The 27,440-nt window shown below is 44.2% G+C and overlaps 1 protein-coding gene and 1 long non-coding RNA gene across 19 annotated transcripts in view; both read right to left on the minus strand.

Annotated features, from left to right (window-relative positions):
- The window catches only part of LOC123728712 (uncharacterized), a 39,902-nt gene extending 23,824 nt beyond the window's left edge, over positions 1-16,078 (minus strand). For 3 of the 9 annotated variants that reach the window (XR_006760409.1, XR_006760405.1, XR_006760401.1), the window contains exons 1-8: positions 15,970-16,078; positions 12,647-12,834; positions 12,276-12,348; positions 8,189-8,253; positions 5,676-7,120; positions 3,630-3,753; positions 3,321-3,439; positions 1,927-2,167 (exon numbers count right to left, since the gene is read on the minus strand). This is a non-coding gene — a long non-coding RNA (uncharacterized lncRNA). Of the gene's footprint in view, positions 1-1,926; positions 2,168-3,320; positions 3,440-3,629; positions 3,757-5,675; positions 7,121-8,188; positions 8,254-12,275; positions 12,349-12,646; positions 12,835-15,969 lie in introns of all 9 variants that reach the window. The other 6 variants (XR_006760404.1, XR_006760408.1, XR_006760407.1 and 3 more) reach the window with 6 other exon arrangements.
- On the minus strand, positions 16,074-27,322 carry LOC123728711 (anaphase-promoting complex subunit 1). Of its 10 annotated transcripts, XR_006760400.1 has the most exons (11): positions 27,128-27,322; positions 26,369-26,654; positions 26,107-26,262; positions 20,921-21,021; positions 20,676-20,724; positions 19,857-19,924; positions 19,505-19,627; positions 18,020-18,142; positions 17,479-17,633; positions 17,039-17,244; positions 16,074-16,107 (listed from the first exon to the last, which is right to left on the minus strand). XR_006760400.1 is itself a non-coding variant. In XM_045700973.1 (6 exons), the coding sequence occupies exons 2-6, from the start codon at positions 26,387-26,389 to the stop codon at positions 19,591-19,593; spliced, it is 384 nt and encodes a 127-aa protein (XP_045556929.1). In that variant the 5' UTR covers positions 26,390-26,654; positions 27,128-27,322; the 3' UTR covers positions 18,905-19,590. The 10 variants fall into 10 exon arrangements, 1 of the variants encoding a protein (XP_045556929.1); XR_006760399.1 differs by lacking the exon at positions 20,676-20,724 and having other exon boundaries at positions 26,363-26,654; XR_006760398.1 differs by lacking the exons at positions 16,074-16,107; positions 17,039-17,244; positions 20,676-20,724 and having other exon boundaries at positions 17,555-17,633; positions 20,921-21,016.
- Between the last annotated feature and the right edge of the window lie 118 nt (positions 27,323-27,440).

The following is a 27,440-nucleotide window of genomic DNA, read 5'->3' on the forward strand; positions in this document are numbered from 1 at the left end:
ACTGACTGTGTGTGTGACTGACTGACTGTGTGTGTGACTGACTGACTGTGTGTGTGTGTGTGTGTGACTGACTGACTGACTGAGTGTGTGTGACTGACTGACTGACTGTGTGTCTGACTGACTGTGTGTGTGTGACTGACTGACTGACTGTGTGTGTGTGAGTGACTGACTGACTGTGTGTGTGTGAGTGACTGACTGACTGACTGTGTGTGTGACTGACTGACTGACTGTGTGTGTGTGACTGATTGACTGTGTGTGTGTGACTGACTGACTGTGTGTGTGTGTGACTGACTGACTGACTGTGTGTGTGTGTGACTGACTGACTGTGTGTGTGTGTGACTGACTGACTGACTGACTGACTGTGTGTGTGACTGACTGTGTGACTGACTGTGTGTGTGTGACTGACTGTGTGTGTGTGACTGACTGACTGTGTGTGTCTGACTGACTGTGTGTGTCTGACTGACTGTGTGTGTCTGACTGACTGTGTGTGTCTGACTGACTGACTGACTGACTGTGTGTGTGTGACTGACTGACTGACTGTGTGTGTGACTGATTGACTGACTGACTGTGTGTGTGTGTGACTGATTGACTGACTGACTGTGTGTGTGTGTGACTGATTGACTGACTGACTGTGTGTGTGTGTGACTGATTGACTGACTGACTGTGTGTGTGTGTGACTGATTGACTGACTGACTGTGTGTGTGTGTGACTGACTGACTGACTGTGTGTGTGTGTGACTGACTGACTGACTGTGTGTGTGTGTGACTGACTGACTGTGTGTGTGTGTGACTGACTGACTGTGTGTGTGTGTGACTGACTGACTGACTGACTGACTGTGTGTGTGTGACTGACTGACTGTGTGTGTGTGTGTGTGACTGACTGACTGACTGACTGTGTGTGACTGACTGACTGACTGACTGTGTGTGTGTGACTGACTGTGCGTGTGACTGACTGACTGTGCGTGTGACTGACTGACTGTGCGTGTGACTGACTGACTGTGCGTGTGACTGACTGACTGCGTGTGACTGACTGACTGCGTGTGACTGACTGACTGCGTGTGACTGACTGACTGCGTGTGACTGACTGACTGAGTGTGACTGACTGACTGCGTGTGACTGACTGACTGCGTGTGACTGACTGACTGCGTGTGACTGACTGACTGCGTGTGACTGACTGTGTGTGTGTGACTGACTGACTGAGTGTGTGTGACTGACTGACTGACTGTGTGTGTGTGACTGACTGTGTGTGTGACTGACTGACTGACTGTGACTGACTGACTGTGTGTGTGTGTGACTGACTGACTGACTGTGTGTGACTGACTGACTGACTGACTGTGTGTGACTGACTGACTGTGTGTGTGTGACTGACTGTGTGTGTGTGACTGACTGACTGTGTGTGTCTGACTGTGTGTGTCTGACTGACTGTGTGTGTGTGTGACTGATTGACTGACTGTGTGTGTGTGTGACTGATTGACTGACAGTGTGACTGACTGACTGTGTGTGTGACTGACTGACTGACTGTGTGTGTGTGTCTGACTGACTGACTGTGTGTGTGTGTCTGACTGACTGACTGTGTGTGTGTGACTGACTGACTGACTGTGTGTGTGACTGACTGACTGACTGACTGTGTGTGTGTGACTGACTGACTGTGTGTGTGTGACTGACTGACTGACTGACGTGTGTGCTGACTGACTGACTGCGTGGTGGTGACTGACGACCCTGTGTGTGTGTGACTGACTGACTGCGTGTGCGTGTGACTGACTGACTGCGTGGTGACTGGATGTGACTGACTGACTGCGTGGTGACGGCTGACTGACTGACCGTGCGTGTGACTGACTGACTGCGTGTGACTGACTGACTGCGTGTGACTGACTGACTGCGTGTGACTGAGTGATGTGTGTGTGTGTGTGTTTGCATGCACACTCACCTCGGTGAAGTAGTCATGTAGGTTGAGTGTGGCCAGCTTGCTGAGGTGTCCGTTGAGGCCCAGAGCCATGAAGAAGCCTGCGTACTCATTGGCCTGATCAGGGCTCTTGGGCATGTTGTAGGTGATGCAGGCAGTCCACCTGGGAGGCCTGGGGCGATCTTCAGGCCCGCAGCCACCCTGTTGTGAAAGCTGGACCAGCTCGTCATGTTGGGAAGAAGGTCAATGTTCCCGCTGTTCAGATCTACCACCACAAACACAGCATTCCATATCAGATTGTGATCAATCCTACACGCATGCATTCTCGACTTACATTCAGACCGCAATCACACTGACACCAAAGACCAATGTAAACATGGCCTGCTGGGCTCTAAATATATTTCTGCTCAGCAGAGTGATCACACACATTGCATTATTTGTCTTGCCCTAAAACACTTAAACATCAGCTATAATTATGGCTCCAGACTTACTGAAGTGAGCCTTGTGTGAGCTTTCTTGTGGGCTGCTGTTCAAAACGCACCCAGACATGGAACTTATATAGACGGAGTAAAGCCTTTTTACTGAGATCTTCAAAGACCTTCAAAGGAAAAACATACTCCTGTACTTGATGCTTTGTCATAACTAGTTGTGTTAACGTGTTTGAAGACACAGACTAGGCGTCCACCCACTCTGCCCGGAGGGGGTGAAAACAAGCTTTGGTGATGAAATTTCACTTCCATATTTGTCTTGGTAAAAATACATTCTACCAAGACAAATATGATTTTATTCATGTTCTTAATCGTTCAGTGGGGTCTTTCTCTGGCTTATAATTAACATTATATCCAAAAAGTAAGATTCCGTAAGCTAATAAATCTGATAATAAGCAGCGAGCTCTGTTCACAGAGTGGTGTTGCCTTCTTGCAGTGACTTGAGGATTTTCCATGTAGCAGTGGTCGCCTATAAAGTTATTTCCAGGGCGTCACAAAATTCTAAATTAGCATGACACGAGCTGAATTCAATTTAGAAAGGCTTTGAGAATCAAAAAATTAAAAACTTGGTATACACTCAGTGCTCCGTCCACATTTCACAGAGACGCGCTCCTTTTTGTGAGAAATCTTTGAAAAAGAACAGTTTGAATTCCCATGAACAGCATATACTAAAATCTGAAAAGAATTAATTGATTTACTCACCCTAATTTTGACCATCCTACAAGGTTAAAAACTCCAATAGGTTTCGAACGGATTATGATAGAGACATGAAGTTTGGACCATTGGTTTTCATAGAGCATTATCTACACAATTAACATATTTTTTTACGCATTGGTCAAAATATGCATTTTTGATTGGACACCCTACATATATGCCTCCTCTCAGACAGAAACGTACACAGGTATGAGAAAGGTCTGAGGGATGCAGTACCAGTAAGGTTGAGTTTAGACACAGGTAGGGGCTCTGTTGACACAGGGTGGTAGGAGAAGAGAGTGAGCAGGCCTCTGCCCACTGGCAGAGCCATGGAACGCTGGCACAGCTGCAGCAGTCTGCCCAGAGAGAAAGCACAGGGAAGGGGGAGCATCAGAACAACTACAGACCAAATGCTAACTACAGAGCAAACCTACAGTACATGCTCGAAACTAATCAGATTATTAATGGATATAGTCTATAACCTGGGCCAGTCTGCTTCTGAATGAGATAATCTAGGATAGCTGCCATTACTTGAACAATACCCACTTGTTCTCCTTCTCCTCTATGTCGCTGACCAAGGCCCGGTGGACCACGCTGAGCCTGACTGGTCGGGAGCTCTGGAGGAGACGTCTGGCCTCCTGGACATGCAGCTCCTGGCCCCAGATGCATACTACTTCCAAAATGCCAAATAATATTTATTTGGAGACTGAATTAAAGGAAAGTTCCACCCAAAAATTATCTTTTGGCATTTGTTTCATTAGTCCATTGATGATATAGTGCCAAAATGTTTTGCTTGTCAGCAATCAAGTTTAAAATGTATAACTTTCAAAATACAGAAATCATCATATGATGCTAAATACAGTTCTCAAAAAAATAAAGGGAACACTAAAATAACACATCCTAGATCTGAATGAATGAAATAATCTTATTAAATACTTTTTTCTTTACATAGTTGAATGTGCTGACAACAAAATCACACAAAAATAATTAATGGAAATCCAATTTATCAACCCATGGAGGTCTGGATTTGGAATCACGCTCAAAATTAAAGTGGAAAACCACACTACAGGCTGATCCAACTTTGATGTAATGTCCTTAAAACAAGTGAAAATGAGGCTCAGTAGTGTGTGTGGCCTCCACGTGCCTGTATGACCTCCCTACAACGCCTGGGCATGCTCCTGATGAGGTGGCGGATGGTCTCCTGAGGGATCTCCTCCTAGACCTGGACTAAAGCATCCGTCAACTCCTGGACAGTCTGTGGTGCAACGTGGCGTTGGTGAATGGAGCGAGACATGATGTCCCAGATGTGCTCAATTGGATTCAGGTCTGGGGAACGGACGGGCCAGTCCATAGCATCAATGCCTTCCTCTTGCAGGAACTGCTGACACACTCTAGCCACATGAGGTCTAGCATTGTCTTGCATTAGGAGGAACCCAGGGCCAACCGCACCAGCATATGGTCTCACAAGGGGTCTGAGGATCTCATCTCGGTACCTAATGGCAGTCAGGCTACCTCTGGCAAGCACATGGAGGGCTGTGCGGCCCCCCAAAGAAATGTCACCCCACACCATGACTGACCCACCGCCAAACCGGTCATGCTGGAGGATGTTGCAGGCAGCAGAACGTTCTCCACGGCGTCTCCAGACTCTGTCACGTCTGTCACATGTGCTCAGTGTGAACCTGCTTTCATCTGTGAAGAGCACAGGGCGCCAGTGGCGAATTTGCCAATCTTGGTGTTCTCTGGCAAATGCCAAACGTCCTGCACGGTGTTGGGCTGTAAGTACAACCCCCACCTGTGGACGTCGGGCCCTCATACCACCCTCATGGAGTCTGTTTCTGACCTGCTGGAGGTCATTTTGCAGGGCTCTGGCAGTGCTCCTCCTTGCACAAAGGCGGAGGTAGCGGTCCTGCTGCTGGGTTGTTGCCCTCCTACGGCCTCCTCCACGTCTCCTGATGTACTGGCCTATCTCCTGGTAGCACCTCCATGCTCTGGACACTACGCTGACAGACACAGCAAACCTTCTTGCCACAGCTCGCATTGATGTGCCATCCTGGATGAGCTGCACTACCTGAGCCACTTGTGTGGGTTGTAGACTCCGTCTCATGCTACCACTAGAGTGAAAGCACCGCCAGCATTCAAAAGTGACCAAAACATCAGCCAGGAAGCATAGAACTGAGAAGTGGTCTGTGGTCACCACCTGCAGAACCACTCCTTTATTGGGGGTGTCTTGCTAATTGCCTATAATTTCCACCTGTTGTCTATTCCATTTGCACAACAGCATGTGAAATGTATTGTCAATCAGTGTTGCTTCCTAAGTGGACAGTTTGATTTCACAGAAGTGTGATTGACTTGGAGTTACATTGTGTTGTTTAAGTGTTCCCTTTATTTTTTTGAGCAGTGTACATCAAAACAACGGCCAAATGAACTCGAGGATGGAGACAACATGGCACAAATGCCTTTCAACCTCTTCAGTGACATGCATGTCGGAGGCATGTGGGCATGTGGAAGGCATGTGGAAGGCATGTCACAGGGATGGTTGTTCATCATCTTGGGGGCACACAGTTCATTAATCAGAAACACACAGAAACCCACCTGCAGAGCTTGGTTAGATATTTCAAAACATCCAACTGAAGTGGCATTGCCATTTCCAATCATGTACAGGGTGTAGCTTTGAGAGGGAGGGAGAGAAAGAGGCAGAAAAAGACAGAGAAACAAACGTCAGCGTCTGGTCTGTTAAGAGACACAGACCGAGAAATGGGGAGTGAGAGAAAGAGAGAGAGAGAGAGACAGTGATGGGGTAAATAGATTCTGTAATTGCATGACAGGCTGTCAGTCTCTCAGCAGTGACATGAGTCACCTCACTTAGCCTGATGGGAGGAGACGCACAAGGCCTGGTCATCAGCACAGTCTCCTCCACTCCACCAACCTGATTCAGCCCTCCATCCGACCAGGGCTTAATTATAGTGGAGTACACAGACACACACAAATACAAGCGTGCGCCTTCACACGTGCACACAGTCTTACTCACATACATTCCCTCTGTCTTTAGACACAAGACAAATGTTTCCCTCTCTCCCTAGCATGAAGCCTTATATCATAGCCATTTGACATTTAAACAGAGCATGCGTGTCATTGCTTGATGACCCCTTTTAAACAGGGAGATCCTATTAGAGCCTGACCTAGCATTGGCTCCACTGGGGCTAGGGACTGCCAACCAAGCCAGGGAGGATGATTTGACGTTGGTCACTCAAAATATCCAGGAACTTTTTATTGTCAAAACAGTATTTATGTACCGTGTCAGTCAGATTGTGAGGTCCTCTAGCTGTTCTGTAGCTAACCAAACCAAAAGGTGATGTCTACTTTCCTCACACCAAGGACAATGTAAATCAGGATTCCCCAACTGGCAGCAATAAGAATGTACTTTTTTTTCTTAAACAACAGCAAATCAGCTCCAAGTGATTTTAATTTAGAAAATCTGTTAAAATGTATTCCCACGCATAATACAGAGATATGTGACCGTATACAAACGTAAGCAAGGTCAATTTTCATTCTACAAATGATTAGTATTTATGTTTTGGCCCCCTGACCATCCGCTCAAGAATAAAATAAAATAAATTGTCCCATGGCTGAATATAGTTGATGATCCCTGATGTAAACACTTATTCCCTTTTCAGTTGTCAGTGGCACCCCCTACTGGAGATGTTGATATTGCAAGCAAACTCTAAATTCCCACATTCATTAAGTCTTGGGGGGAAAAAGTGTATTCTACACATTTCCAGAGCGATATATATGGCTCCATATATTTCCTTCCCTTGTCATCATGAGGCAAAGATGGACACAGTATATGAGAATAAACAACAACGATGATGATGATGGATGATGATGATGATGATGTTGATAGCATACCAGCACCAGTAGTTTGGTCCTCTCACAGATGCCGGGCAGGTAGGTGCTACCTCCTCTCCCTTCAGACAGCTGCTGAGCCAGCTGAACACACGGAGGCTACGCCCTCAGGAAGCACGGATGCAGCATCTGGGCTGCAGTAGAGGGAGGGGCCACAGAGACAGTCATTCAAATGGTCACAACAGGCTCTGCGACTACAGGCTGTGACCATGACAACAGACATCTGTCCTTATCACTCGGAGTTAGACCATCCTTTCAAAATCACTAAGAGCAATATGTTTTTTTTTCAGTGTCCATCAGGGAGAGCAAAAGTCCAGATTGATACACTTCTTCAGCTGCAGATCCCCATTAATAAACAATACAATAATTAGCAGCGTGGCATAAGAGTCATTTAATCAACACTTTTGATACCCGAGCAGCTCAATCCTCATCATGAACCACCTGCACAGTCAGCTCAACAACATAGCAAGCCAGCAATTGACCGTTAATTAACATAAACACGTTTAGCATCTCCTGGCTTCCACACAGCCTACAAGCCACTGATGCAGACCTTTGGAACATCAACATTTTTAAAAGTCCAATATATCTATTTAATGTAGCATACACAATCACAATAAATCCATTATTTTAGACAGGTTTAAAGAAACATGATAAAGGAAATGTAGTCTATTTCAGAAGAACAGAATAGCATACTCGGTCCTTATTTTAGGCCCTGATGTGGCTATACCATATGGCTGTGGGCTACAATAGTTCATTTAGCAGACAAGATTTGCTTAGTATTCCATGGCTTTTAAAAATGATTTTATAGTATGAAGAATACAATTGAACATAGCTGAATAAAATAGAAAGGATATTTTCTCCAAACGATTTCCAAGGAAGTAACAGAGAAACAGGTCCTCCTATATGCTTCATTTAGAGGTATTAATGCAACTTTAGTTGTTCTATGTGTTGATTTGTAATACCTTCTAAGGCTGCATGACGCAACTCTAATCAGGATTTGAAAAAAGTTGTTTCTTGCCTTACTGCACACGTTGGGCATCATTTACAAGTGATAGTATTGTCACCCATCAGACTATTCTTAATTTAATGTCTTTACAAATACTAAATAATACAGGTGTTAAATTAGTTTTGATTAAGAATGGACATTTATCATGCACCGGTCTCAGAACAGGGGCATGGGGAAGAAAATGTCATCTACTCACTTAAATAGCGAATGGAGAAGCTTCTCCGGTGGTTCATTTTCATACCAGCCAGGTAGGCTATACTCCTGTTGTAAAGAGAAGCAATGTGCTTAATATTAGGAAAAGTTGAGAAATAAACATAGTAGGCCTAGCCTATAGAAAGCTGATGGGATCCTCTATTTTAAAGAAGCCATTAAATCTCTTTCTCATGCAATTGCATAGCCTATAGAAATATCGATAAACATGAGTTCATGGGCTCTCATGAAGTGTTTGATTTGATTTTTCTAAAACATTTGCATTGATGTCAGAGTGGTTAGAGGGACAATAGAGTGCTGAGTACCAGGCAGTTATCAAGTTTGGAAGGCTGGGTTAGCTGTAGTGACGTCATTGCCATATAGGTCTAGCCGGATTGCCAGATTGGTTTGTGCTTTAGTTTAGCTACTGTAACTCTTTATACAGTATGTATAGCAATGAAAAAAATAAGGAATAGAGCCCCATAGTGGAGGTGTAATAATACCCATAAAACCTAGCGGTCAAACAGGGAAATGGTTCCAATCTTTTTTTACACCAGGGTAAGCCTACACGAAACACAGCCCTTATTTTAAGTGTTTCTAATGAATGGTGGAAAAAGGATTGGAACCATTACCCTGTTATGGGTATAATGACTCATACTGTGGTACTATATTGGCTGAAGCACTAACTGTTGTGTTGACCAGCCTTGTAACACTAAATGACCAGGACACTAAACAAGGCACAAATAACGGCTAAGCAATTCAAGTGCCAGTTGATTCTACCACTTCAGCCCTTCTTTTAATGTCAGCGGGACTGCTGACGAGGCCACTTGACATACTTGAAACCTTTTAATGCCATTTTCTAATCCTGTTAATATAAACGTTTTACGAGACCATATTCATTTTGTTTCATTGAGCAGTGATTCATCAGGCATACTTTTTTCATTTAAATGTTTAGCAGCTTCATGAAATTGTTGTGTTTGTTCTGAATATAATAGCTTTATTAAACAGATGCACCTATGACCTGCTTTAGTTTGCGTCAGCCATTCAAAAGGTCATTCGAGAGTTTATCACTTCGTGGACAGACGCACGTAACAATGGGATGGTATTATGGTGTCTGTCAACAGACTGTGGGATGCGATGACGAACAAGGAACTTTGTTCTGGAGAACAGATTTTTGGACGATGATCATTTGGACAAATCACAATTTCGCTTGGTGTTTGCATCTTTCGAATTCCAGAAGGAGAAGCACACATGCATTGACAGAGTTTTGTTTAGGGGGGGAAGACTTCACTAGACTGGTTAGTAGCTTTTCACATAAACTCATAAAAAAAAAAAAATGGTCTTCTCACTGTTAACTGTGTCTATTTTCATCAAACTTAACATGTGTAAATATTTGTATGAACATAACAAGATTCAACAACTGAGACATAAACTGAACAAGTTCCACAGACATGTGACTAACAGAAATGGAATAATGTGTCCCTGAACAAAGGGGGGGCCAAAATCAACAGTAAAAGTCAGTATCTGGTGTGGCCACCAGCTGCATTAAGTACTGCAGTGCATCTCCTCATGGACTGCACCAGTTTTGCCAGTTCTTGCTGTGAGATGTTACCCCCCTCTTCCACCAAGGCACCTGCAAGTTTCTGGGGGGAATGGCCCTAGCCCACACCCTCCGATCCAACAGGTCCCAGATGTGCTCAATGGGATTGAGATATGGGCTCTTCGCTGGCCATGGCAGAACACTGACATTCCTGTCTTGCAGAAAATCACGCACAGAACGAGTAGTATGGCTGGTAGCATTGTCATGCTGGAGGGTGGGTTTGTGCCCATAGGCGACGTTGTTGCCGATGATGTCTGGTGAGGACCTGCCTTACAACAGGCTTACAAGCCTTCAGTACAGCCTCTCTCAGCCTATTGCGAACAGTCTGAGCACTGATGGAGGGATTGTGCATTCCTGGTGTAACTCGGGCAGTTGTTGTTGCCATCTTGTACAAGTCCAGCAGGTTTGATATTCGGATGTACCGATCCTGTGCAGGTGTTGTTACACGTGGTCTGCCACTGCGAGTACAATCAGCTGTCTGTCCTGTACCGCTGTCTTAGGCATCTCACAGTACGGACATGGCAATTTATTGCCCTGGCCACATCTGCAGTCCTCATGCCTCCTTGCAGCATGCTTGTGGCACGTTCACACAGATGAGCAGGGACCCTGGGCATCTTTCTTTTGTGTTTTTCAGAGTCAGTAGAAAGGCCTCTTTAGTGTCCTAAGTTTTCAGAACTATGACCTTAATTGCCTACCGTCTGTAATCTGTTAGTGTCTTAACGACCATTCCACAGGTGCATGTTCATTAATTGTTTATGGTTCATTGAACAAGCATGGGGAAACAGTGTTTAAACACTTTCCAATGAAGATCTGTGAAGTTATTTGGATTTTTACAAATTATCTTTGAAAGACAGGATCCTGACAAAGGGACGTTTCTTTTTTGCTGAGTTTACATCTCCCCCCAGAACCTAATCGAACATCTGATGCAATTAAACAAGATTTCTGGGTTTCCGATTGTGAAGACACAGAACATCCAGTACCTGGCCAGCTGTTGCAGGAGGCCCAGCAGTGATCGCCCCCCGCTCCTCGTCCATCTTCAGCACATACGGGGCTGGGATGTGGGGGAAGAGCGGGGCAAAGTGATCCAGATGCAGGGCAGGGGTGGAAGAGAAAGACTGTTCACAACCAGAGGTTTCGGTAGACTTTAGACTCACAGCACCACACACACACATACATCTCCGAACACCATCTGTCTTTGGTAGTCTGAGCACTGTAGTCCCAGTCCTGGTGTATTATATTACACACACACAGTGTTAAATTCATACACAGAGACAGGACCCAAAAACTCACAAAAGGTGAAGGACCAATATTTTGGCCTGGTCTGAATCAACCATTTCCTGATGACCGCCACATGCACTTCCTTTCTTATTAAATAACAGCTCTCAGCCAGAGAGTGAACTCTACACGACTCCTCCCGATCTCAATTGCGCACTCCCGACCCTGGGCCATGACCCCTGCCAGGATTTCATGCTACAGTACTGCGTTACTTCACTTCAGCCCATGGCTTTCTTAATGCCACTTACATTCCACATGAATTAATAATGCACAGGACAAACGGATAAAAAAAGAAGCACTACAGATTATTTATCAACCTTAGTCATCTTCACTACGTCATTTTTTTTTTTATACATCGATAAATAATATACTGCACTTGGAACAGAATTTCAAATAAAATATTAAGCAAAGTAGTGAACTACAGTTAACTGCCAAAATAAAGGAAACACCAACATAAAGTGTCTTAATAGGGCGTTGGACCACCAGGCCCCAGAACAGCTTCTATGTGCCTTGGCATAGATTGTACATGTGTCTGGAACTATTGGAGGGATGCAACATTCTTCCACAAGAAAATTCATAATTTTGTGTTTGTTGATGGTGGTGGAAAACACTGTCTCAGGCGCCGCTCCAGAATCTCCCATAAGTGTTCAATTGAGTTGAGATATGGTGACTGACAGACACACAATTTAAATAAAGATTCAATAAAATAAACTAAAAATTAAACCACCTATACTCCTTTGAGACCCCTCTTTCAAAGTCACAGATCTCGTCTAGTCATGGTTGCTAAAATAATGGGCAACTGGGCATTTTACACATGACCCTAAGCATGATGGGATGTTAATTGCTTAATTACCTCAGGAACCACACCTGTGTGAAAGCACCTGCTTTCAATATATTTTGTAGCCCTCATCTACTCAAGTGTTTCCTTTATTTTGGCAGTTACCTGTGTGTATGAACTCAACATATTTCTGTAATCCTGTTTCGCATTACAGAAAAACAAATTCACCCAGAAGTTGACCTCATCGCTACCTTCTTGTAGTCTGTCTGGATTCAGAGCTTGAAAGTCACAGGAACTGGTGGCATTAACGACTTCCACGTACAGCATGGCCTATGGGGAGTTTTCCTTTACATTTTTCACAAATTCACCTACAACTCCAGCACCTGCAAAAAGTATCTGGATGTGCGTATCTTCTTCAGCTTTCTGGTAACCCATACCTACCTCCTTAGACCCCGTGTCGGACGGCCGGGCCTTCTTTGGTGCAACCACTGGAGAGGGGCAGTTCAAAATGGCGCTGTGGAGGGGGAACACAAAGGTCAAGAGCATGGTGGGGCTACAGACCCATTAACCATGTGATTAACAGCATATGGCTTTCCTGTGTTGCCTTGGCAACATACCATCTGTGGCATAAGCTGTGTATCTAGTTCAGAGATGCGCCAGGCTTTGGTGACATTGGTGTGACCTAGATTGAGGCCCTTCTATGTACTTGGGTATATACTGTACATTCAGTAAGACTATACTCCTAACAGGCCCTTCACTGTCTATTTTGTGTCACCCCCTCTCCTGTGAATTTCAGCACTGTTGCGACTCACATTGCGTTTCCAGCCCAGCCGCTCCGTGTTGTAGCCCATGAGAGTCATGAAGCAAGTGACAAAAAGGTTACACCCCAGGTGAGCGCTGGGGCCCCCGGCGTCATTGTAGATGTTGTACCACTTCACCAGCAACTTCATGGCCATGTCCTTAGGCAGGATGAAGCGCACCGCCTGGAGGCAATTCGTCCCTAAGAACACCAGGGGGATGAAAAAGCATATGGATGACAGTGCACAATGGCATCAATAGGGTTATAACACTGCAAATGTACATTTGTATGTATCACATGCTGATTTGTATAATTGTGTTATTTATTTTTAACAGTGGAGTGATTGAAATAATATATCTATATTTATTGTATGTAATTGAATTTCCATTGACATCAAATTACACGAAAGTCTGCGCAGTTAAGCATGAGAATCTCAAATTAGGATTCGGGCATTATTGAATATGTCTTGTAAGAAGTGTTGCCAACTTCTTACAGAATTCACACACATACTGTTGGATTCGAGGGCTCCAGACCCCACAGTGAATTCACACAGAGAGGAATCGAGGGCTCCAGACCCCACAGTGAATTCACACACACAGGAATCGAAGGCTCCAGACCCCACAGTGAATTCACACACACAGGAATCGAAGGCTCCAGACCCCACAGTGAATTCACACACACAGGAATCGAAGGCTCCAGACCCCACAGTGAATTCACACACACAGGAATCGAAGGCTCCAGACCCCACAGTGAATTCACACACACAGGAATCGAAGGCTCCAGACCCCACAGTGAATTCACACACACAGGAATCGAAGGCTCCAGACCCCACAGTGAATTCACACACACAGGAATCGAAGGCTCCAGACCCCACAGTGAATTCACACACACAGGAATCGAAGGCTCCAGACCCCACAGTGAATTCACACACACAGGAATCGAAGGCTCCAGACCCCACAGTGAATTCACACACACAGGAATCGAAGGCTCCAGACCCCACAGTGAATTCACACACACAGGAATCGAAGGCTCCAGACCCCACAGTGATTGGTGTCCGTGCCGTCTCCCAGGTCCACCCAATCAGACAGGTAATTAACTCCACCGTAATCTTTAATTGGACATCAAACTCCAAAAAGGTCAAGGCAAAGGAGAAATGCCATTTCATTAGACTGAGAAGTCCCGGGATTGGGATCAATTAGGCACTAATGTACAACACTATGCGGTAATTGGTAATGGCTTCACAACACAAAAGATGAGAGGATCAAAGACTAGGAGGTTCACGTCTAAACGAAGCCAAATACCTTAAAAAAAAAACAACACAAAAAGCCAATTAGGGTTGAAAGGCAAATACCAGTACACCCCTAGTGCTCCATTTCCTCAACTACAGTGTAAAATGATACGCTATTAAGCTTGAATACAGCTGGGTAGAAAGATGACCTGTAGCATGTTTTACAGTACATGCATGTTGTGGTGGATAACGCTGCATCAGCAGAGGTTCAGAAGTCACCACCGGAAAAGTGTGTGAATCATTCAGGGTTTCAGTATAGGTCGTCATAGACACAAAGTTAATTACAAAAAAAAAGTCCCCATCCTTAGATACCCTTTTTGTCACCATTTTAGTTTATGAAACCCCATTACTAGATGGAGTAAAGACGTCAGCCAGGAAGGAACCAAGGTTAATATAACCACCGACTGACAGAAATGGTCTTAGGTTATAGCAATAACATACCTGAACACTGACTTCCATTATATACCAGCACTACAGTCATTATGCCACTGAAAACAAGGATAGAAACAGAGCAGAATCATCTATACCCCAATACCTCCTTTCTACCCTCATCAACATCATGTTCCGGGGCATCCCGTCCCCCCAACTGACCTGGATAATCCACGCTCCAGGGACCAATCACAAGTTTTAGACTGAATTAAGGCATGGAAATGCCACAATAAACAGCACCCAGAAGTGCCTGGCGTGGAATAGCTGCTGTGGTGGCGTCCTCATAATGCCTTATCCAGAGAGAGTGGAGTGTGTGTGCATGCTTTGTGTGTGTGTGCATGCTTTGTGTGTGTGTGCGTATGCTTGTGTGTATATGCTTTTATGTGTGCGTTTTGTGTGTGCGTGCGTATATGCTGTGCGTGTGTGTATGCTTTGTGTGTATGCATTGTGTGTGCGTGTGTGTATGCTTTGTGCGTGCGCTTGGTGTGTGTGTGCGCGCGCGCTTGGTGCGTGTGCGCTTGGTGCATGTGCGCTTGGTGCGTGTGCGCTTGGTGTGTGTGTGCGCTTGGTGTGTGTGTGCGCTTGGTGTGTGTGTGTGTGCGCTTGGTGTGTGTGTGTGCGCGCTTGGTGTGTGTGTGTGCGCGCTTGGTGTGTGTGTGTGTGCGCTTGGTGTGTGTGTGTGTGTGCGCGTCATGTGGCGAGCCAAGAGATATGAGAGTGTGTGGGGTAGGGATGCCAATAGACATTTGGGGAGAGGGGGCTAAATAACAGAGTAGAATACAAAAATGAGGGGTTCTGAGTTTAGGGGAAAGGTGAGTGTGTAGGTACGAGCGAGGAATGGTGGGATCCCCTTAGGTTTACGTCAATGTGACAGCGGGAGGTTGGGAGCACTTAAACCCAATTTTCAGGCCATCAACGCTGGATGACTCAACTGTGTGACATCGAATCCAATGCCCAATCTCGCCACACACATTGTCGTGTTAACCTTACCCAGCCCCGAGGTAGCAATTTCAGGGCTAGTTCTCCTCAGCATTGTGCCATTACTTAGCTCCTACAAAAAACTGACAGACAGAGATGCGGATCATTTGAGATCTACATGTCATTCAATGCTCTTGAATGTTACATATTGCTGAATAATTTCACATACATTAAGATATCAGGGGATAAATATCTAATCAATATGACATGTTTTATAACCTTCAATTGGACTTTGACATTTACAAATCTTTCCAAAAACATCTGTCAAAAGTGGTTTGCTCAGAAGGGCATGGAAATGACTGACAGGTCTGGGAGAGAAGGTCCCTTGGCTGAATGGCATGTCTTTACCGGTCTTGACAAAACTACCCCTTGCAGGTAACAATGTCGACCCAGAGAGCTGTGACCTCATTGGACCCAGTAAACATACCAACATGCCTCTGGTGCTCAGTTCTGTTCTATACACAGGTGGATCTTTTCTATGTTACAAAACATTAAAAAGTATTAATTAGCGTACATTCAAGAAACATTTACCCCTTGAGGTCCATGTACTCACCTCCCAACAAGCCAGACCCACACACACTCATTATACCCTCCCCCTTTCACACATATCAATACACACACACACACACACACACACACACCAGGGTGACACTGCTGCTGAAGGGATCTCCGAGGGCATGGATGTAGGGTACAGACTTGGAAGATGTAGTCACCCAGACAGGAGGGCTCGTGGTGCTTGGTGGAGCCCCCAGCTCTGATACAGGGAAGAGCACTGCCACCTGGCCAACAGAAAGGGAGGAGGGACAAACAGAACATTTAAATCAGCTACCCAGGATGTATAGACACAATCAAGATGATTAGTGCCAAGTTGGGGGGAACTAATCCATTTCAGCTCTACATCTTAGAGCAATTCAGGACACAGAAAGCTCAGCTCCCTGCAGAAGCAGTGTTGTTAACCTCTCTCACAGACACAGACCATAACTGTATAGCAGCCAGATATTTACTGTATATTTTATACATCTATGGCTCTTTTCCAATACTTTTAAATCTTCCCGATGTCAATGGGTATTTGCTGTGTGTATGTACATGTATTTTTATGCAGCACAAGAACTGCCCTACAGGGACAATAAAGATCCATTTCATTGAATTCTCCCACAGATTTCACAGTATGCCCTACAATGGTTTCCATTGTTTGTTGACATGTAGAAAGTTTGCACAGAACAAAAATGGGAAAATTGCCTACTGTGGTGTTTCCATTTAACTACCTTGTGTCGATAAAAATAGCTGAACATTGTGACCCAACCCTAAAAAAATATATATAATATTTACAGAAAAAATGTATTTGCAAATGCAGCTGGGGCCATGACATCACGTGCCGTGCATAACTTCAAAATGATTTGTCAATTATCATTTAAAATCGGAAAACAGTTTCCATCATTTGTCGCAATATGGAAAGTTTTACAAAAGAAAAATCCACCCGTTGAATGGATAAAAATTGTAGATCTTTGGAAAATATTGCTTATATCTGCAGTTACCATTAAATATGTCTCAATAAAAATAAATGTGACATTGACCCAGGTTTATTAGACAAAAGCAATGTAAACCTGTCTACAGTAACATCTATCGGAGTGGGTCAGCCAACTAGGCCACGGAGCAGGATCCATGACACCACTGTAGCCAGTTGTGCAGAGGTGAATGCAGGACACTGACCTGTGGGAGGAGGCCGTGTCACTCCACAGCTGCTCAATGCATAGATCAGGCACCATGGGCTTCATCTCTGGGACAAGCACAGACTAGTTGGCAGTGCTGTTGGGCGAGGGCGGGAAGCTGTGCCCTCTGGGGGACATGAGTGGTACCACATGTTAAACTGTGCCGTTGCCAAGGAGGGTGCCACCATGCCAGGGGTGTGGAACCAGCTACAGACATGGGTCAGAAGATAGCAGAAGGGTGGCTAGTTATGGTCAATGGTGTGGTTGTTGTAAATGAAACATAAGCTTTTGAGCATGAATGTTTGACTAAAACTGTATGATTCTGTGGGACAGCAGGCACCCTATTTATATCATATTAATATTCTATTTGGGTATTTGACTGAAAGCCTGCACTCTGTGGCGCTCCAGGAACATAACTGAAGACGCCTGGTATAAACTCACCTGAGTGCAGCCATGCTGGAGATGCTGGAAGAGTAAGTCCATGAGTGGAGGCTGGTGATGAGGTCATCCTGTTTTGGTTATGCAGGGTGTGGCAATGGAAGAGTGAGCCGAGTGAATCCATTCTGGAGACGTTCTTCAGTTGTGTAGTCAGAAAGCTGGGTGTCAAAATAAGTATAAGTCATATTGGGTGTCTGTGAATCAAGACACACTCCCCCCCCTAAAAATGAAGGCAACATTATATAAACGAAGACATTGAAAAAAATCATTGTTTAGCCTGTTTAAGTTTACGTCCTCTTGGCGACATTTGGACGTTCTATGGCTACAAAGCGCAGGGAGGCAGGTGAGCCATGGTTGGCTTCTATACAGTGGCGTGCAATAGCAGAGTCCGTATTTATATTACGAATAGCAGCCTTATGTTCGGCGATGCAGAGTTTCAATGCTCATTTAGTTTGACCAATAGAAGCAGCCCACAGAAGCGTGAGCATGTATATGATGTTTGTGGTGCTACAAATAATGAAGCTTTGGATTTTGTATAATTTACCTGTTCTCGGGTGGAAAAATACTGTAGTATTGATCATGTTGTCACAATGTACACAGTGGCCACACGGGTCTGGGGCCAAGTGTCACGCTTCTTGGGCAGCTACATGCTTTGCATAACAATCTGCTAAAACCAATGAGAGGGCAATGTTGTGAACACTGGTAGACTTGGATTACTTTTGTTTCAATACAATGGATTTGACGCGACCGCACTCCGCGGAAAAAAACACAAACGTGGGGGCGTTTTGTCCTGGTTTCTATTAGTGCCATTGAGTAGGCTTCGACGTTCAGTCTCTAGCACGGGTATAGCCCTGTTCAATGGCACTATAATCATACCCACATTGCAGGAGCCTGGTGCGCATATCATTAGCTTTGTGCTCGAACAGTTACGTCGGAGTCTTAGGAATTGACCCACCGATATGTTCCGCTTAAGGTGTACCGGGTGGTTACGGTCTGCACGTAAAAATGTATTCCTACTCTGCGGCTTGCAGAAGATAGTAGACTCCAACTTGTTTTCTTTATTTTTGTTCACTTTAAGATCCAAGAAGTCTATTTTTTCTCAACTTCTCTCTGCTGTGAATTTTAGATTGGGGTCAGATAAGAAATGAACTCAGAGAAGAGCGTCATTACCGTTCCATACCAGTAGGATGTACTCTTTGTATGACATTCTAGAAATATAGGTCCCAACTCGGAAAGCTCCAACCCAAGACCAAACTAGCAATTTATATCAGTCCAATGTGGACCGATGGCGCTCAAACAGAAAGGGGCAACGTCCGTTTGCTATAGTTCGGATCGGGGTTTGATTATTTGTTACATGGGCAGTGTCCAGGTCTGTCTTGCCTACTACTTACTAAAACGACATACTGTGTACTAATCGTAATACATAATATTTAGACATACTGTTTATTAAAAGCAAATGCAGTAAGCAACAAATATCAACATACTAGGCTCACCCATCCTCAGAATGCATCATCCCATGGAATCCCATTCAAGTCATGATACTGATATTAATCATCATTGCACATGATATTCAAATCATCTTTAAGGGCCTTTGTTGGGCGTCACAATCAATTTGACATAGTTTCGGATGATTTGGACATGATGTGCGAATAATGCTAATATCGGTACCATGACCTGAATGGGATTTGTGCCACAAATTCTAAAACATTAGCATTTGAAAACAGTGCCAGGGAAATAAAACCAGAGCATAGATTGCTGTGATACCTTGTCCATAGATTGCTTACAGGGTAAGAAAACCAATGTTTCATTTTGAAATTTGGGTGAACTATCCCTGGCCCTGGTCAGACCAATTTAAGTCCACTCTAAGGGATTGTAGATAGGCCTTTGAGTCATCACTAATGCCATGATGAGAATTCTATTCTTAAATTCAATTTTTGCCATGAATAATACATTTTTTTACCACTGAAAAATCATGAAGGAAGCATTAAACATTATTAACACAAGGGGTTGTTCTTGCATGTTGTCTTACATCTAGAGTGACTGATTGTATGCCCTGCACGGTGTCATATAACTATGGAGGGCTTGCCGTTGAAGAAGACGATTTTCATGGTGCTGTCAGAGACGTATTGCACACAGGCAGCCTCGAACAGACCTGCCAGAGACACAGGAGATGAGCAATTAACAAGCCATAATGGGGCCAGCAATTAAGGTACCGGCAGCCAGCTAACAGAGCAGTCAAGGAGCGCAAGAGGGCCAACAGTATGCTGGCTCCAACATTCAGGTTTCAACATCCATTACAGTTTATTTGTATGGTGCTTTCCATCATTCTCTTTGCCACAATTTGTTTCACATTTGTGTTGACTATTTCTATTGATTCTCACCTGTAGGTCTGCACACCACTCTCATCCAGAGGGTGCAGCATACTGCATATACAGTGGGAAGAGGTTCCCTGAGAACACAGAGACACAAACAGTGGCATGTTGAAAACACTCCTGACACACTAGCATCGACCAAAAAGGGATCAGAAACAGCAGGGAGTGGGTATTATGGGTTTTTACTGTGTACTGTATGTACCCGGGAGGACTTGGAGGAGCCTCGGGTGCAGGGCTTTTGCGTTCCAACAGCAGACCAAATTTAGTGGGCCACACATTAGAGACCTGTAAAAGTCACGGGACTTAACTTCATGAAATCCTATTCAAGGTGATGTTGGTGAAAAAAAGTTGGATCATCTTGTGAATCATGACTCTAGTCAACATTTGAATGGCTCACTAAAGAAACAGACAGTCTGCATTCTCATAGTATCTCTTGTTGGGGATCAAGACATGTCCCCATTTACCATGATTGTAAAATTCTGGTCTGTAAATGTGGACCCAATCAACATGAGCTAAATTCACCCCCATGAAGCACCGTCATTTCTCCTGTACGTCACGACGTAGGCCTAGGTTTACTCAGTGTTTCCCGTAACTCACCAGGGGAAAAAATTATAAAATTCAATCATGTCAAGTGGATTTTGATGTGAAAAATAATGACACATACATGCCAAGGCCGTTAATTGCATGATGCTGTTTTTCATTGTAATCTGAAGCCTCTCGTCAGCTGTCAGTGAGCCAAATCACTCATTACCATTGGTTAAGAAGACAATGGACTGGTCCTGGGGAATATCAATAACTGTGTAAAACAAACATAATTACTGTACATACCTGCTGGTTCTACTTAAGGGATTCTAATGAGGAAATTAGATGGCCAGGACTGGAAGACATGACAAAATGTACAAAAAATGATTTCTCTAACCAATGTTCACAGTACAATTTACAATTCAAGACGTCATCACAAGGTACTACATCACCAAATTCAACACGCCATAAACACCATGAACACGTCAAATAGTTGCTAGCAAACATTTTAGACAACGTGCTGTTACATCAGTCAGTGATAAGGAACTCACCTGAAAGTGTAGAGGGGAGATTAAGTCCTTCGGTGTCACACTGTGCACATTCACACAGCTCCTCGGGACAATACACACAATCTGTTCCATAACATCCTGCTCTGAAATACAAGAAAGCAAATTAACCACTTCACAACATCACTGGGAGAAAGAAATGTTTAAAATGTACATCAATGCGCTCTGAATTTAATGATGACACATCATGAGGATGTGGCATAGGCCTACTTCTTTTGCCGAAAGCCAAAATTACACCATAATGCTTGAAAAGGTTAGGGAGATATTACTGGATATACATACTGAAAAAAAGTATTATTGATAAGCTGACTACTATCTCAATGTTGACAATGAAAACAGACATGCCATATAATGTACACACACAGTAAGTGTGTATACACTGAATGTACAATACATTAGGAACACCTACTTCCATGACAGACTGGCCAGGTGAATCCAGGTGAAAGTTATGATCCCTTATTGATGTCACATGTTAAATCCACTTCAATCAGTGTGGATGATGGGGAGGAGACAGGTTAAAGAAGGATGTTGTTTATGCCTTGAGACATGGATTGTGTGTGTGTGCGCCATTCAGAGGGTGAATGAACAAGACAACAAAGATTTAAGTGCCTTTGCACGGGGTATGGTAGTAGGAGCCAGGCACATCGGTTTGAGTGTGTCAATAACTGCAATGCTTCTGAGTTTTTCACTCAACAGTTTCCTATGTGTATCAAGAATGGTCCACCAGCCAAAGGACATCCAGCCAACTTGACACAACTATGGGAAGCAGTGGAGTCAACACGGGCCAGCATCCCAATGGAATGCTTGCAACACCATGTAGAGTCCATGCCCGAATTGAGGCTGTTCTGACGGCAAAAGGGGTGCAACTTACTAAGATGGCACTAGAGCAGAAGGCAGACTTTTTACGTGCCCCCAACCGATTGTGTTTTTTTGTAACTTATTTTTTTACGTATTTTGTACATAATGTTGCCGCTACATCTCTTATGACCATAAATAACTTCTAGACATTAGGACTGCGATTACTCACCACAGACTAGCAGAATCTGAGGTAGAGTATATTATGAAAGCTGTAGACCACACTACCTACCGAGAGAGTTCTCATCTGTATTCTTCGTAGCTGTTTACATATCACCTCAGTCAGAGGTTGGCACTAAGATAGCATTGAATGAGCTGTATTCCACCACAAGCAAACAAGAAAACGCTCACCCAGAGGTGGCGGTCGTAGTAGCCGGGGACTTTAACTTCATCGGGGTAGGGGGGCAGTATTTTGACGTCCGGATGAAAAGCGTGCCCGAAGTAAAGATTTGGATAGAAAACACTCTGACATTTCTAAAACTGTTTGAATGATGTCTGTGAGTGTAACAGAACTAATATGGCAGGCAAAAACCTGAGAAAAAATCCAACCAGGAAGTGTGGAAATCTGAGGTTTGTAGTTTTTCAAATGATTCCCTATCCAGTATAGTGTCAATGGGGTCATTTTGCACTTCCTAAGGCTTCCACTAGATGTCAACCGTCTTTAGAACGTTGTTTCATGCTTCTACTGTAACTGGGGAGAGAATACGAGCCATTGGAATCAGATGACTGAGAAAATGACATGAGCTCAATCGCGCACACTCACGTGAGAGTTAGCTGTGTTCCTTTTCTTTTTTGAAGACAAAGGAATCGTCCGGTTGGAATATTATGGAAGATTTATGATAAAACATCCTACAGATTGATTCTATACATCGTTTGACATGTTTCTACAAACTGTGGTATAACTTTTTAGACTTTTCGTCTGGACTTAGTAAGCGCGTGCCTTGCATTTGGAATAGTGAACCTACGCACGAACAAAATGGAGGTATTTGGACATAAAGATGAACTTTATCGAACAAAACAAACATTTATTCTGGAACTGGGATTCCTGGGAGTGCATTCCGATGAAGATCACCAAAGGTAAGTGAATATTTAATGTAATTTTGTCATTTCTGTTGACTCCAAAATGGCGGGTATCTATATGGCTTGTTTTGATATCTGAGCGCTGTACTCAAATTATTGCAAAATTTGCTTTCGCCGTAAAGCTTTTTTGAAATCTGACACAGCGGTTGCATTAACAGTTGAATATTTTATCAACATTTATGATGAGTATTTCTGTAAATTGATGTGCTCATTCACTGGAAGTTTTGGGAGGCAAAACATTTCTGAACATTACACGCCAATGTAAAATGGGGTTTTTGGATATAAATATGAACTTTATCGAGCAAAACATACATGTATTGTGTAACATGAAGTCCTATGAGTGCCATCTGATGAAGATCATCAAAGGTTAGTGATTAATTTTAGCTGTATTTCTGGTTTTTGTGACGCCTCTCCTTGCTTGGAAAATGGCTGTGGTTTTTTCTTGTCTCGGCGCTGTCCTAACATAATCTAATGTTATGCTTTCGCCGTAAAGTCTTTTTGAAATCGGACAATGTGGTTGGATTAACGAGAAGTGTATCTTTAAAATAGGATATAATAGTTGTATGTTTGAGAAATTTGAATAATGAGATTTTTGTTGTTTTGAATTTGCCGCCGTGCTATTTCACTGGCTGTTGAATAGTGTGTCCCTCAGGTGGTACGCTAGCGTCCCAAATACCCCAGAGAGATTAACGCAGGGAAACAAATCTGTTTTACCAAATTTCTATCAGCATGTTAAATGTGCAACAAGAGAGAAAAGAACTCTGGACCACCTTTACTCCACACACAGAGACGCATACAAAGCTCTCCCTCCATTTGGCAAATCTGACCATAATTCCATTCTCCTGATTCCTGCTTACAAGCAAAAATTAAAGCAGGAAGCACCAGTGACTAGATCAATAAAAAAGTGGTCAGATGAATCAGATGCTAAGCTGCAGGACTGTTGTGCTAGCACAGACTGGAATATGTTCCAGGATTCCTCCAATGGCATTGAGGAGTACACCACATCTGTCATTGGCTTCATCAATAAGTGCATTGATGACATCGTCCCCACAATGACAGAGAGTACATACCCCAACCAGAAGCCATGGATTACAGGCATCATCTGCACTGAGCTAAAGACTATAGCTGCCGCTTTCAAGGAGCGACTTTAACCCGGAAGCTTATAAGAAATCCCGCTATGCCCTCCGACGAACCATCAAACAGGCAAAGCGTCAATACAGGACTAAGATCGAGTCGTACTACACCGGCTCTGACGCTCGTCAGATGTGGCAGGGCCTGCAAACCATTATAGACTACAAAGGGAAGCAGAGCCGAGAGCTGCCCATTGACACGAGCCTACTAGATGAGTTAAATTCCTTCTATGCTCGCTTTGAGGCAAATAACACTGAAACATGCATGAGAGCACCAGCTGTACCGGAAGATTGTGTGATCACGCTCTCCGCAGCCAATGTGAGTAAGACCTTTAGACAGGTCAACATTCACAAGGCCACGGGGCCAGATGGATTACCAGGACATGTACTGCGAGCATGCGCTGACCAACAGGCAAGTGTCTTCACTGACATTTGGAACCTCTCCCTGCCCGAGTCCGTAATACCAACATGTTTTAAGCAGACCACCATAGTACCTGTGCCCAAGAACACTAAGATAACCTGCCTAAATGACTACCGACCCGTAGCACTCACGTCTGTAGCCATGAAGTGCTTTGAAAGGCTGGACATGGCTCACATCAACACCATCATCCCAGAAACCCTAGACCCAGTCCGATTTGCATACCGCCCCAACAGATCCACAGATGATGCAATCTATTGCACTCCACACTGCCCTTTCCCACCTGTACAAAAGGAACACCTATGTGAGAATGCTATTCATTGTCTCATCTGTATTCTTCGTAGCTGTTTACATACCACCTCAGTGTTCAACATCATAGAGCCCTCAAAGCTCATCAATAAGCTAAGGACCCTGGGACTAAACACCTCCCTCTGCAACTGGATCCTGGAATTCCTGACGGACCGCCCCAGTTGGTAAGGTAGGTAACAACACATCCGCCACACTGATCCTCAACACAGGGGCCCCTCAGGGGTGCGTGCTCAGCCCCCTCCTGTACTCCCGGTTCACTCATGACTGCACGGCCTGGCAGGACTCCAACACCCTCATTAAATTTGCCGATGACAACTGTGGTAGGCCTGATCACCGACAACAACGAGACAGCCTATAGGGGAGGAGGTCAGAGACCTGGCCATGTGGTGCCAGGACAACAACCTCTCCCTCAACGTGATCAAGACAAAGGAGGTGGTTGTAGACTACAGGAAAAAGAGGACTGAGTACGCCCCCATTCTCATCGACAGGGCTGTAGTGGAGAAGGTTGAGTATTGGTGTCCACATCACCAACAAACTAACCAATTCCCCCTCAGGAGACTGAGGGCACGACAAAGGCTATTCCCCCTCAGGAAACCTAAAAGATTTGGCATGGGTCCTCATATCCTCAAAAGGTTCTACAACTTCACCATCGAGAGCATCCTGACTGGTTGCATCACTGCCTGGTATGGCAACTGCTCGGCCTCGACCGCAGGGCGGTAGGGTAGTGCGAACGGCCCAGTACATCACTGGGGCCAAGCTTCCTGCCATCCAGGACCTCTATACCAGGCGGTGTCAGAGAAAGGCCCTAAAGATTGTCAAAGACTCCAGCCACCCTAGTCATAGACTGTTCTCTCGGCTACCGCACGGCAAGCGGTACCGGAGCGCCAAGTCTAGGTCCAAGAGGCTTCTAAACAGCTTCTACCCCAAGCCATAATACTCCTGAATATCTAGTCAAATGGCTACCCAGACTATTTGCATTGCTGCCCCCCCACACACACACACGCACCACTGCCACTGTTGTCATCTATGCATAGTCACTTTAATAACTCTACCTACATGTACATACTACCTCAACTAACCGGTGCCCCCGCACATTGAATCTGTACTGGCACCCCCCTGTATATATTATTTTTTACTGCTGCTATTTAATTACTTGTTACTTTTATCTCTTATTCTTATCCATATTTTTTTTAAACTGCACTGTTGGTTAGGGGCTCATAAGTAAGCATTTCACTGTAATGTCTACACAAAATCAAATCAACACCTGTTGTATTCGGCACGTGACTAATAAAATTTGATTTGAACTCAATATTAGGAAGGTGTTCCTAATGTTTGGTAAACTCAGTGTATGTTCAATATGACATGTTTAGTTCAATTACCTGTAGTACTGGACTGCCCACAGTGAAAACCTTGTAAACATGGGAAGCTTGACTCTTGCTCCCTCTGCTCCATATGACCATGTTTCCTGCTGCATAGAGCTCCTCTTCATTCTCATCACTGTCCACACTGGAACCCTTTCTCAGCAACCAACACTTCTGTAAACATCCACACAATAGTGAAAAGAACATTACATATGACTGCTGTCTGTATCAAAAGGAACCACCACACAACAGATCCCCACAACCCCAGTCTTACCCTCACCTTCTGCTGTAGTGACATCATGGAGGGGACCTTCTGTCTGAGGACCTGAGCTTAGAGGCTTGCAGCTGCAGGTTTACAGCGTTCGGGTGGTTATTGCACTGCTCACGCCAAACGGGACAAATGACTGCAATTCCCCCGCGGCTATCATAGTGGCTAGCTCTTCATAGTCGTTCGACATGAGTTTCAGATATCCGCATTATTTCTGAGCGACGCAGGAGAGAATATCTGACAGTATATTTCACTTTGAGATATCCTGTTAAACTTCACATAAAATGCTGTGAAATGCCTAGAAAATACAATGAGACCAGTGACTTAGTAGTGTTCTAAATTAAATGACAACACAACATGCAAGCCACACAGATCATTGTGAAATGCTTATAGCCCAGCCAACTAAACTGCTAGCTAGGTAGAACATGCCGAACGGCAAACAAGTAACTAGCGATCTAGTTAGCTAGCTATGACAGCTAATAATAGCTAACTACGCAGCCAGCCGTTGGCTTGAACATACGATGAAATAGTAACAGTAGCGAATTTAGCTAGCAAAGTTACTGTCTGTGACTGTGGTCATCACCATAATTTAGCCAGCCAACAGGTTAGCTACTAGGAGCTTGTTAATATAATCTGGATACATTTCGAAAACTTCAAGTACACATAGCATAGCGTTTAGTGTTGCATGTTTGTGTCTGGCTAACTAGCTAGCAACCATGTTTAGATTAGCATACTGTCTCGTTAGCATGCCGCAGTGGCACATTCGCGAACCTGATAATAAGTCCTTTTTTTGGCCCTTGTCTCGGAATCCTTGTGTTTTCTTTATATGACTCTTACTTGGGTACCACGTTTTCAGAATCGTCAACATAAAAACAACTTAAAGCAACCCCTAAAATAAGAATACACATCCGTTTTTCGCAAGTGCTATGACATCTTGCTGTCCTTAGGATCTTCGCCTCACTTTATCAACCAATCAAGTAGGAAGGTGAAAAGTGACGCACACGTGTCAAGTGGTAATATTTACATATTCATATTTTCAGTAATATGATACATTGTAGACAGAGAGAATGGGAAAGTTATGTGA

Source organism: Salmo salar, chromosome ssa18 (genome assembly GCF_905237065.1).
Source record: "Salmo salar chromosome ssa18, Ssal_v3.1, whole genome shotgun sequence".
Taxonomy (NCBI): Eukaryota; Metazoa; Chordata; class Actinopteri; order Salmoniformes; family Salmonidae; genus Salmo; species Salmo salar.

Coding starts and splice junctions, on each gene's coding strand:
- LOC123728711 (XM_045700973.1), bottom strand. CDS start 26,389: ATGATGTCACTACAGCAGAAGGTGAGG. Junction 26,263..26,362: donor CACTACAGCAGAAGGTGAGG/GTAAGACTGGGG, acceptor GGATGTTTACAG/AAGTGTTGGTTGCTGAGAAA. Junction 19,925..20,920: donor TCTCCCCTCTACACTTTCAG/GTGAGTTCCTTA, acceptor CTGTGTTCTCAG/GGAACCTCTTCCCACTGTAT.